The sequence below is a fragment of the Bufo bufo genome, chromosome 7 (genome assembly GCF_905171765.1).
Source record: "Bufo bufo chromosome 7, aBufBuf1.1, whole genome shotgun sequence".
Classification (NCBI taxonomy): domain Eukaryota; kingdom Metazoa; phylum Chordata; class Amphibia; order Anura; family Bufonidae; genus Bufo; species Bufo bufo.
Window position 1 is genome coordinate 25,036,894 of NC_053395.1, and position 11,266 is coordinate 25,048,159.

An 11,266-nucleotide genomic window follows, 5' to 3' on the forward strand; every position below is an offset into this window, starting at 1 on the left:
TAGTTTCCAAAGGGCTGGAGTGTCACAGTTTGGAGATCTAACATTCACACCGCAGAGGGGCCAATGACATGCCCATCTCTCAGCACCTGGCACAAGTGCTGCCCTCCCTGTGCCAGTTCCCACCATCTGCTTGGAAGATGTGCACTGTCCCGACACAGGTCCCCCCACCCCCTGGGGCTAAAAAAAGAACCTACTGGAAGATTAAAGGGTTTACATAGCCCCCCACCTCCCCCTTACCTTCCATGTGTCCTTTTATAGCATGCCAGGCTTAACGTCTACAATTCTAGATAGACAAGTAAAATCTGGAGAACCCCTTTAGGCTGCATTCACACACCAGCCCGGCGCCCCCATAGAAATGCCTATTCTTGTCCGCAAGCTGCGGACAAGAATAGGACATGCTCTATCTTTTTGCGGAGCTGCGGACCCAAAATCGGGGCCGCGCTCCGCAATTGCGGCTGCAGACAGCACACTGTGTGCTGTCCGCATCCATTCCGTCCCCATAGAGAATGAATGGGTCCGCACCCATTCCGCAAAATTGCAGAAAGGATGCGGACCCATTTTGCGGACGTGTGAATGGAGCCTTAAGCAGAATGATAATAATACATCCTGGCTTCTACACATTTCAAGCTTCCAATAGGCAGAGGTTGGCATGTACTGCCATCTAGTGGTCACTGACGGTAACACATTTTTATTTTTAAGCATAAAGCAGGTTTTACCTCCAAAGTAGTACAGTGAAGTAGACAACTAACAGACAGCCTATTAAGCCCTGCCACCAGCTCCCATACCTGGAGACCATAGTTCAACCTCAGACGGCCATAGCAGCCCGACACCCTCCAGTCACTACTTGTGGGAAAGGCATAGGCAATGGGATGACAGAGGGTGACCCCCTCCCTGTGTCAAGGTGTCGTCGTCGACATTGACTGCGGCATCTAAGGGTTTAAACAGACGGGCTGGAAACCAGCTCTTATCCTGGGTGTTGCAGCAGGAGCCCACCTGTATACCAGTCAGCCCCGGCTTCACATGCAATGTAAGGGTACAATCCACTGTGGGCAGATCTGCGGAGCAGGGCCTCTTTGACATGTATGTGAATCGCAGAGCTGTGCTGTCCATGGACTGTTCACGTATCCACTGACTTTAATGGGCATCTGTCAGCAGGTTTGTACCTATGACACCGGCTGACCTGTTGCACGTGCGCTTAGCAGCTGAAGCCATCTGTGTTGGTCCCATGCCCATATGTGTCCGCATTGCTGAGAAAAATTAAGTTTTAATTTATGCAAATGAGCCTGTAGGAGCAACGGGGGCGTTACCGTTACACCTAGAGGCTCTGCTTTCTCTGCAACTGCCGCACCCTCTGCACTTTGATCGACAGGACCGGATGTGATCACCTTTACAATGCCTGGCCATGTCAAAGTGCTGAGGATGCGGCAGTTGCAGAGAGAGCAAAGCCTCTAGGTGTAATGGCAACGCCCCCGTTGCTCCTAGAGGCTCATTTGCATATAATAAAACATCATTTTTCTCAGCAATGCGGACACATATGAACATGGGACCGACACAGATGCCTTCAGCTGCCAACAGGTCAGCCAGTGTCATAGGTACAAAACTGCTGACAGATGCCCTTTAATATGTGCGTTCACAGTGGTTTACCACGATCCGTGATTACAGATCCCTCACGCACATTATAGTCTATGGTCCATGAAAACCAAGTGACACATCCATGTTTGGTCTGTGGTTTTCACGGATCAATGCTGGAAGATGCTCTGGAAACTAGTTTTCAGCCCAGTAGTGACACACGGATGACTGAAAATCACGGAACCGAGGATGGATCGCAGACTGTCACGGATGTCGAGAGAAAGGGACATGGCTGAAGTGAGTCAAAGAACCGCGCCGCCCTTATCACAGCGCTTGTGCCATTTCTGCACCTTGTAAATGTAGTCTTCCTATGACACCAGTGATATGTTCTCCGCTGCTATGTCGGATACCTGCGGCTCTGCCTTCTGGTCAAAACACTTCTCTGCCCCCATCTGATCCACGGGGGCGTCGCGGCCGCTCCTCATCTGCCGGATGTTCTCCAGTTGTTTCCTCCAGTTCTTCGGTTCCCACTTGAGCTTCTTGTCCGTGCCGTCCGCCGCCTCATATTCCACCGCTATCCGTCTCTTACCGCCTGCTGATCCTGAGGACCCGGCCTTAACCTGGGCTGAAAAGAAATCATGGTGGATTAGAAGAAGGGTCTACCCCGCATCAAGGAATTCTGAATGATGACCAAGTAGTCCACAGGTCTCTTCTACTGGGACGTGGGACGCCATACACCTCCACTGCACCATCTGCAGCGCCCTGGTACAGATGCCATGACATCATACGTAAAACGCATCAGGATCTTGCTTTACGACATGCTGAAAAGGACTGGGTAGGGGGCGTGGCTAAACTATTTACAATGGTTGCACTAAATTTGGTGCAAATAATTTGGCTCCCATGTGGTACAGCGCCATCCAGTGGTCAAAATGTCTAATACATGATCCCATATATATATATATATATATATATATATATTTTATGCACTTATATAGCGCTACTATATTCCGCAGCGCTTTACAGACATTAGCATCCAGCTGTCCCCAATGGGGCTCCACAATCTAAGGTATATCCCCCCTTGTGTAATGTCCACCATACCCCCCGGCCTCTAACCTGCCGCCTGCTCCTCGGGCTCAGCCTCCCGGCTCTTTCCCCCTCCCAGTATCTTCCTCCCGCTTCTGGTCACCCTTCCAGCGCTCATCGCCCCAGTCCACATGCTCCTGTAAACCCGCCAGAACTACATCTCCCAGCAGCCCCTTCTTCCAGGATGCAGCATGTGACCTCCGTGGTGGGCGGGGCCAGGGACTGAAAGGGGGCGGCGCTTGCAGGCCCTGAAGCCGTGAGCTGAAGTAGAGAACTGGCTGGGCGTCCGGGTGACAGGAGGGCGGCTGAGCTCCAGGTCCGACCGGGGACGTCCTGTGGGGGGTGATAGAACGGGGGATGCTGGGGGTTGTTGTAGTGCTTTGGCTCGCGCCTGTTCCCGCAGGGTCTGCGCCTGTTTAGGGTTGTTTACGTTGTGTTCCACAGTGCAGTTAGTAGGAAGTGAGCGCTGTGCACATTATGTTGCGTTACGTTGCAGTTATTAGGGTCACAAATCCGCCCTTCTGTGTGTGCTGCAACCTGTGGCCCACTGACGGGCGTAAAACTACAATTCCCAGCATGTCCAGCTGCTGCGCCACCTCTTGTTAGTCCTCCAGCTGCTGCTGCGCCACCTCTTGTTAGTCCTCCAGCTGCTGCTGCGCCGCCTCTTGTTGTCAGTCCTCCAGCTGCTGCGCCGCCTCTTGTTGTCAGTCCTCCAGCTGCTGCGCCGCCTCTTGTTGTCAGTCCTCCAGCTGCTGCGCCACCTCTTTGTGTCAGTCCTCCAGCTGCAGCGCCGCCTCTTGTTGTTAGTCCTCCAGCTGCTGCTGCGCCGCCTCTTGGTGTCAGTCCTCCAGCTGCTGCTGCGCCGCCTCTTGTTGTCAGTCCTCCAGCTGCAGCGCCGCCACCTCTTGGTGTCAGTCTTTCTGCTGCGCCGCCTCTTGTTGTTAGTCCACCAGCTGCTGCGCCACCTCTTGGTGTCAGTCCTCCAGCTGCTGCAGCGCCGCCTCTTGGTGTCAGTCCTCCAGCTGCTGCAGCGCCGCCTCTTGGTGTCAGTCCTCCAGCTGCTGCAGCGCCGCCTCTTGGTGTCAGTCCTCCAGCTGCTGCAGCGCCGCCTCTTGGTGTCAGTCCTCCAGCTGCTGCTGCGCCGCCTCTTCGTGTCAGTCCTCCAGCTGCAGCACCGCCACCTCTTGGTGTCAGTCCTCCAGCTGCAGCACCGCCACCTCTTGGTGTCAGTCCTCCAGCTGCAGCACCGCCACCTCTTGGTGTCAGTCTTTCTGCTGCGCCGCCTCTTGTTGTTAGTCCACCAGCTGCTGCGCCACCTCTTGGTGTCAGTCCTCCAGCTGCTGCAGCGCCGCCTCTTGGTGTCAGTCCTCCAGCTGCTGCAGCGCCGCCTCTTGGTGTCAGTCCTCCAGCTGCTGCAGCGCCACCTCTTGGTGTCAGTCCTCCAGCTGCTGCAGGGCCACCTCTTGGTGTCAGTCCTCCAGCTGCAGCGCCGCCACCTCTTGGTGTCAGTCTTTCTGCTGCGCCACCTGTTGGTGTCAGTCCTCCAGCTGCTGCAGCGCCGCCTCTTGGTGTCAGTCCTCCAGCTGCTGCTGCGCCGCCTCTTGGTGTTTGCCCTAGGCATGCTGGGGATTGTAGTTTCCCTGCAGCTAGACAACCACTAATTACCATTAGGCCATTGATTTCCCTTACTGGTCCCAGTATACACTTTGTGGTTGTATAATACTTCCTATCTGTGCCTCCACCGTGACGCGGTTTGTTTTTCTTCTCACAGGGCCCCACAACCCCTGCAGCCATGGCGAGACAAATGGGCCGAGACCCCGGCCTGAAGGAGAAGGTGAAAATGTTCCTGGGCCTGGGACCATCACGTGGAAAGTCCAAGCACTCCGAGTGGCGGCAGCCGGAGTACATCATCACCGCCGAGCTGCTGAAAGTGAGGGAAAGACCCTTAGTTACGGGCCTGAGGCTGCACTACTGAGTCACGCTGATGGCATTCTTTGTTATCATGGAGCGGACCTAAGTCTCCATCAGTGTCTGCATCCTACTTGCATGGCGGCAGACATGTCACCATGGCGACCCATTTTTCCGTCAGAATCTCTCAGTAGTCGGCCCAAAGCCTGAGGCTGCAATCCTATCTCTGCACAAAAAATAGACCGTATATAAGGGGCCTTATTTATCAAAACGGTCTGTCCAAAAAGTGACCCTGTTGCCCATAGCAACCAATCACAACTCGGCTTTCATAAAAGTGACGCTCAAAAACCGGACGCTGAGCTGTGATTGGTTGGCCCTGGATTTATACGCGTGTTCACATTTTGACATATTATTATTTTTATTTTTTTCTTCACCGCCTTCCAGGAGCTGAGTCCAGAGAGCGCGCTGAGCATTCGCGTCCGGGCCATGAATCAAATCTGCGAGCTGGCAAAAACCAAAAAATTTGAGGATGTAAGTGCGCGCCGCGAACTGACCCCTCTTTTATGTCAGTGCTGGAAGAGCGAAGCTGCAGGGTAAAGCAAGGAGTTGAGGATTATGGCATCCGTCTGTGCGGTAATAGAAATATTTTTCCGGGGAGCTGGTTGGTGCAGTTGGTTTGTCCTTGCTCACACAGCAGCAAAGCAGAGCTGCAGGGTAAAGCATGGAGCAGCAATTGATTTTTCCTCTCATGGCTGGTTTCGGACTACCTGAGACTCCAGTAGACGATGCAGATAGGCTGGAGTCACTGTGCTGTACGCAGTAATCGCCTGTGGATTACCGCTGAGTGCCGTGCTGCACCTGTACTGGCACTGCACAGCAATAAGTGGTAATAGTTTTTTTGGCAGGCGGATCAACAAAAAACAGCAGGTTCCTGGTCGTGAAGGGAGATGGCTGCCTTCCTCTCTTCTATAGCTAAGGACATCACAGGGGGCGCTCTCTTCGAAGCAGAGCAGGGACTTGTCTAAGTGATGCACTTTTTCTGTGCTGCAGTGTATTAGGCCTGTCAGTGTAAAACTGACAGGCATCCTGTTAGATCCTGCCCATGGGTTTAATAGGTAAACACACTGCCGACCTTTGGGCCTTCGTTAGGCCCCTGGCTATTTGGGCAGTGGCACCCAGTGATCACCTTGCTGGGATGCTGATGGGGTGTCGGAAGGAGCCCCCTTTCATTATCTAACAATGTAGCTGCTGTGGTCAGTATTGAGTGCTGCATCTAAAGGGCTAAACAGACAGGGCCAGGGATATGGGGTGTGCACAGTTCCCGCGGCATCACTGTGACGTACTATTACATGGGCGCACAAGAACGATGAATGTAGTAGTACTGGGCAGGACAGGGTTAAACTGAATGCTTTGTTGGTAATTTTCCAAATTTTTATTTATTTATTTATTTTTATTTCTCTCCATATGACTCCAGCACGCAGTGGAAGCAATCTGGACATCCATCGCGGATCTGCTGGAACCCGATCAACCAGCAGAGGGCAGACACAACGTCCTCAACCTACTGAAAAGCCTCATCGTAGGACAGGTAGCAGACTCACTATAGCCTTGTGATAGATAGTATGGTGGTACTTCAACTGTCGGGAGACTACAGCTCCCAGTATATTGCTGTCAAGGCATGCTGGGGGTTGTAGTTTTCACAACATCCGGACTTGTTCGGGGTGGTATAGGGTATGCCGATGTTCAAATTGATTCACCCTTCATTGCAGGGTGACCGGCTGGGCTTTCTCCGGGCTCATTTCTTCCACGTCATAAAGGATTACCCCAGCAACGAGGACCTCGTGGAGAGGCTGGAGGTGTTCAAAGCTCTGACTGATAACGGCCGGTACATCACCTACCTTGAAGAGGAGCTGGGTAGGTAATAAGGAGTGTGGTACCATTGATGATTTTTTTTTTTTTTTTTTTTACTTCCATCCTGAGCTGATCGGCAGTGGTATATTGGAGCCTGGCAGCAAGTGTTTTCCTGCAGCGCCACTGCTGGTGAAATGAAGCATTACACTGGGAGAGGAGAAAAGAATGGACTGACAGGGGCGTACCCAGATCTCATAGTGGCCTACCCCCTTCTCCCATGAGTTATCTGAATTGAATTCATTTACTGGAATGCCACCACTAGGGGGAGCTCAGTGCAAAGGAATTTATTTAATTGCAATTAATTTAAGGGTTCTCTGGAACTCTTAGGCCTCTTTCACACGAGCGTGCTGGATTGGCTCTGGATGCGTTCAGTGAAACTCGCACCATTTTGCACCCGCACAATCCGCTGTTTAGCAGTAGCTTTGGCACCAGGAAAACCCATTTAGGGTCCATTCACATGTCCGTAGTTCTGGGTCTGCATCCGTTCCGCAACTTTGCGGAACGGGTATGGACCCGTTCATTTCAATGAGGCTGCGAAAGATGCGGACAGCACACAGTGTGCCGTCGGCATCTGTAGTTCCGTTCCGCAGCCCTGCAAAAAAAGATAGAGCAAGTCGTATTCTTTTTTACAATCGCGGACAAGAATAGTCATTTCTATCACAGGCCAGGATCCGTTTTTTCGCGGATCCGCAATTTGCAGACTGCAAAACGGTTACGGACGTGGGAATGGACCTTTTTAATGGAAGCTGTCAAAATCTGAGAGCCAAACTAGTGGCAGCTGCTGGAGAATGCTGTGGGTTTATATCGGGAATAGAAGTTCAGCACCAGGCCGCCATAGTCGTTGTGCGGTGCACCTCGGTGGTAGGCACGCCACTGGTTTGACCCACGGCCTCTTCCTACACAGGTTTACACCAGTGTCCGCTACGCAGCAGGCTGCATGGGTTAAACCATTTTCACCCCCTCCCCTGTCTTGATATCCACACACAGCAACAGCATGATGACTTCATCCTGGAACAGACCATTGCCAGGTCTCTAGAATTCTATTCATTGAGGTTAACGCGTCCTGATTTCCTTTCAGCTGAGTTTGTCCTGCAGTGGATGGAGTTCGGCTTGTCTCCAGATTTCCTGCTGGTGCTGGTGAACCTGGTGAAGTTCCACAGCTGTTATCTGGAAAGTTATATTGCTCCTATGGTGCAGTGAGTATTTCCTCCAGACGCCGCTATTCGATTTTACTATATACCGGCGTTTATTCCGTAATAATGACTTTGAGTAATAGAAGGTAAACAGTCAGCAAGCTTGTTACCGGATACCAGCAAATCTGTTCAGTGGCTGCGTGCCGTCTGATAATGCAGCGATTATGCACGATGCAGATTGGTTTCTGCCAGTGCTCCTTCTCACGCGTTCTTCATCTTTCTCTTGCAGAATGATTTGTCTGCTTTGTAACCGGACTACTTCTTCCTATGATATTGAGGTCAGTTACATGGTATTCATTGGGCGATCAATCCTACTGCAGCTTTCATTTTCCCAGACGGGTTTAAAGAGCACATGTCAGCAGAATCAACCCTACTACCCCCTCCCTTTTATATACTGATTGGCATTGATCCTGCTGATGAAAATGATATCTGTTGTGGCATTCCCAAGAAAAAAACAGCTTGTATTCTTTATGCAGATGAGGGCTTCAGTGGGGCGGAGCCTAGCTACTGGGTGAACCTCAGCTTTCTAGTACTGACCACGCCCCTTGGTCGTTGCACTGAAGCCCTCATCTGCATAAAGAATACAAGCAGTTTTTTTTCTTGGGAATGCCACAACCGCTTTTCACAAGACAGATATTTTAATCAGCAGGATCAACACTACTTGGTAGTATGTCTGGTGTACTAGGGTTGATCCTGCTGACAGGTGCTCTTTTCCATTCCATATTCCTGTGAGTAGGGCCTTTTGCACACTACCGTTGTTTGGGTCACTTAATCGGGCCGCAAAAGATGCGGACAGCACTCCGTGCGCTGTCAACCTCTGTAAATCCGTTCCACAGCCGCGCAAAAAATAAAAATAAAATAGAACATGTCTCGTCCATTTTGCGGACAAGAATTGGCATTTCTATAATGCGCGGCCTGTTCCGTTCTGCGAATTGCAGAACTCGCACAGGCGGCATCCAGGTGGCAATTTGCGGACCGCAAAACATGGCACGGTCTTGTGCATCATGTAGCCTAATCCAGTGAAGGACTTTAAAGGGGTATTCCCTGTAGCGTTGGGATGTGTGTATGTGGTGCACTTATAGGGGTCATCGAGCCCCACGTATACATTATACTTGCCTGCTCCGCGGCACTCCTGATCCCTGCATGGCCGCCACTACATCTCCCCATTGCAGGGATCCGGGGAGCAGGTAAGTATAATGTATATGAGGGGATCTTTTAGAATTCGGATAACCTTTTGAAGTGACCCTGTTTTTAAATTATGCACCCGGCCTCTTCCAGGTCTGCTTCTCTTTTTTTGAAGCACACAGTGGAGCATGCATCCTCTGTCATGTGATGTTTGTGAGCAAGACAGAACAATACATATAGTGAGAGATACATGGCAAAAAGACACTAATATTAACGGACAAATACAGACAGCTATGTAAAAGGCAGCATCAAGACACAGGCATATAAAGCAGTTTGAAATGGTAAGTAACACAGGAAGCAGATAGGAAAAGACCAAGTGTCACTGATCGAGAGCTACATGGGTGAGTGGGGCAAAGGCTACAAAACCTACATGTCAGGATAAATCGGCAAGCCAGCTTCAGGTGATGTAGAGCACGTCTCCCTTACATGCCTTGTGGAATCAGCAGACAGGAAGTACAGAGCAGAGAAACTGAGCATGAGCGACCAGCAGCAGACGGGTCGTAACGAAGGGATGCATGTTTATTACAGTATGAGACATTTGTAAAACCGCGCCCTTTACCCCCCCCCCCCCCCCCCCCCCCCTCATTATAATTGTTGTTGTGGAGGAGGCTAAGACATGTGGTTCTTCTAGGTGTCTCTGAAGGTCCTGGACGCCGTGGTTTGCTATAACTGCCTGCCGTCCGAGAGCATCCCCACCTTTGTAATCACGTTGTGCCGGACAATCAACATTAAGGAGCTGTGCGAACCCTGCTGGAAGGTGAGCAGTTGCCCAAGCATCAGTGCTACCATGTAGTCGTGTCTGCACAGCATTCTGCATTAAGATCCTTAAGATCCGCTGTCTATATTAGGCCTCTCCATTCAAACCGGGGAAGGCTGTACCCCCCCCCCGTTCTTGTTATTGGTGGGGGTACCAGCGGTCAGACCCTCACCGATCAGATACTTGACCCTGTGAAAATGGCATTCGTAAATAGTGTTCATGCGAAAACCCCTTTTAAATTCTCGCTGCTTGCAGCCACCACTAGGGGGAGCTTACTGTGTACTATGTTATACGGCACACAGAAATAATTTTTCTTCTGTTATCGAAGAAAAGTAAATTGATTGTCTGAGACTTACATATTGATGGTTTGTCCTCAGAGTAATCATCAATATCGGATCAGTGGGGGGTTTGACACCTGTCATCTCCATTGATCTATTTTGGGCAGCTGCTGGCGCCGGAAACTATACAGTGGATGGTGCTAAAAACAGACTCTGTACGCTGTCTAGCGGCTGCGCTGGGGTACTGCAACTATTTATTGGGAGCTGAGCTGCAGTATGCCGCCACCAGAAACTACACTGCTTCTGGCACTGGCAGCTTCTCAGAACAGCTGAGCGGTGGCATGGCTGCTTGTCAGACCCTTCACAATCTTATTTTGATGACCTATCCTGAGGATAGGTTATCAATGTGTAGGTCCCAGAAAACCTTTTTAAAGGCTATGTGCACCTTCAGGGGCCTTTTTGTATTATTACATTCTACTCCTTTTGGGCTGAAATGCATTTTTGCAGTTGGGTTTTATTTAAAAATTTCAGCAGTTTTTTTATTTTATTTTTTTGATACAGGGGTTTAAATTTCTATCTTTAACTTTCTGTTTCCCTCATCTGACAGCTCACGTATAGCTCTTGTCTCTGACCTCAAACACTCATTTAGGCCATATTCTTATCAGTTTGCTAACAATTTAGCTCTGAGTGTTGGAGGTCAGGAGATCGGAGCTCTACATGAGCCGTCATCTGACGGGACTCAGAGTAAACCGAAAGTGACAGACTGAAATTTAACCCCTGTATCAGAAAAACTTCTGAAACTTTTTAATACAGACCATTTGGAGAAATAATTTTATCCCAAAGATAAAACCCCCAAGATGTCCATAGCCTTAAATTCTTTGCCGTATCTCTATCATAAGTATGTAAGGAGTCAAATAATATAGTTACATGATACATCTGGTGTCTGAGCTGTTCACCATTGCATCTGATATGTCTGCGCCATTTAATATGTGACCCTGGTGTCTGAGTCTTTCCGTCTCAGTTATAAGCCCCAGAAGAGGGCTCTCTATGGCCGTGTCTCTCTTTATAGACCTGTCATTGAGTTATGTTTGTAATGTTCAGTTTCCTGGAATAAGGGTTTTTATTTCTGTCTCCTCAGCTGATGAGGAACCTCCTGGGCACACATCTCGGGCACAGCGCTATTTATACCATGAGCTGCATCATGGAAGACAAGTAAGTGTATCTATCGTTCTGCGCTTCGTGTGACATTTGATGTTGTATAAACTGTTTTATATCCCATTTAGGCTACTTTCACACTCTAGCGTTTTTGCCGGATCCGGCAGGGATCAGAAAAAACCCTTCTGTTACTGATAATACAACCATCTGCATCCGTTATGAACGGATCC

The 11,266-nt window shown here is 50.1% G+C and overlaps 2 protein-coding genes across 7 annotated transcripts in view; one reads left to right on the plus strand and one right to left on the minus strand.

Moving 5' to 3' along the window:
* Nucleotides 1–1,690: 1,690 nt before the first annotated feature.
* NTHL1 (nth like DNA glycosylase 1) lies at nt 1,691–2,823 on the minus strand. The gene is made up of 2 exons (XM_040441598.1): nt 2,683–2,823; nt 1,691–2,194 (listed from the first exon to the last, which is right to left on the minus strand). Exons 1-2 carry the CDS (start codon nt 2,783–2,785, stop codon nt 1,938–1,940), a joined length of 360 nt encoding a protein of 119 aa, XP_040297532.1. The 5' UTR covers nt 2,786–2,823; the 3' UTR covers nt 1,691–1,937.
* A 39-nt stretch (nt 2,824–2,862) lies between these two features.
* Nucleotides 2,863–11,266, plus strand: part of TSC2 (TSC complex subunit 2) — a 41,389-nt gene continuing 32,985 nt past the window's right edge. For all 6 annotated transcript variants that reach the window (XM_040441595.1, XM_040441591.1, XM_040441592.1 and 3 more), the window contains exons 1-9: nt 2,863–2,968; nt 4,424–4,582; nt 5,005–5,091; nt 6,035–6,145; nt 6,327–6,471; nt 7,547–7,664; nt 7,891–7,939; nt 9,478–9,603; nt 11,020–11,093. In XM_040441595.1, coding sequence (XP_040297529.1) covers nt 4,445–4,582; nt 5,005–5,091; nt 6,035–6,145; nt 6,327–6,471; nt 7,547–7,664; nt 7,891–7,939; nt 9,478–9,603; nt 11,020–11,093 — 848 coding nt within the window. In that variant the 5' untranslated portion in view covers nt 2,863–2,968; nt 4,424–4,444. The remainder of the gene's footprint in view (nt 2,969–4,423; nt 4,583–5,004; nt 5,092–6,034; nt 6,146–6,326; nt 6,472–7,546; nt 7,665–7,890; nt 7,940–9,477; nt 9,604–11,019; nt 11,094–11,266) is intronic.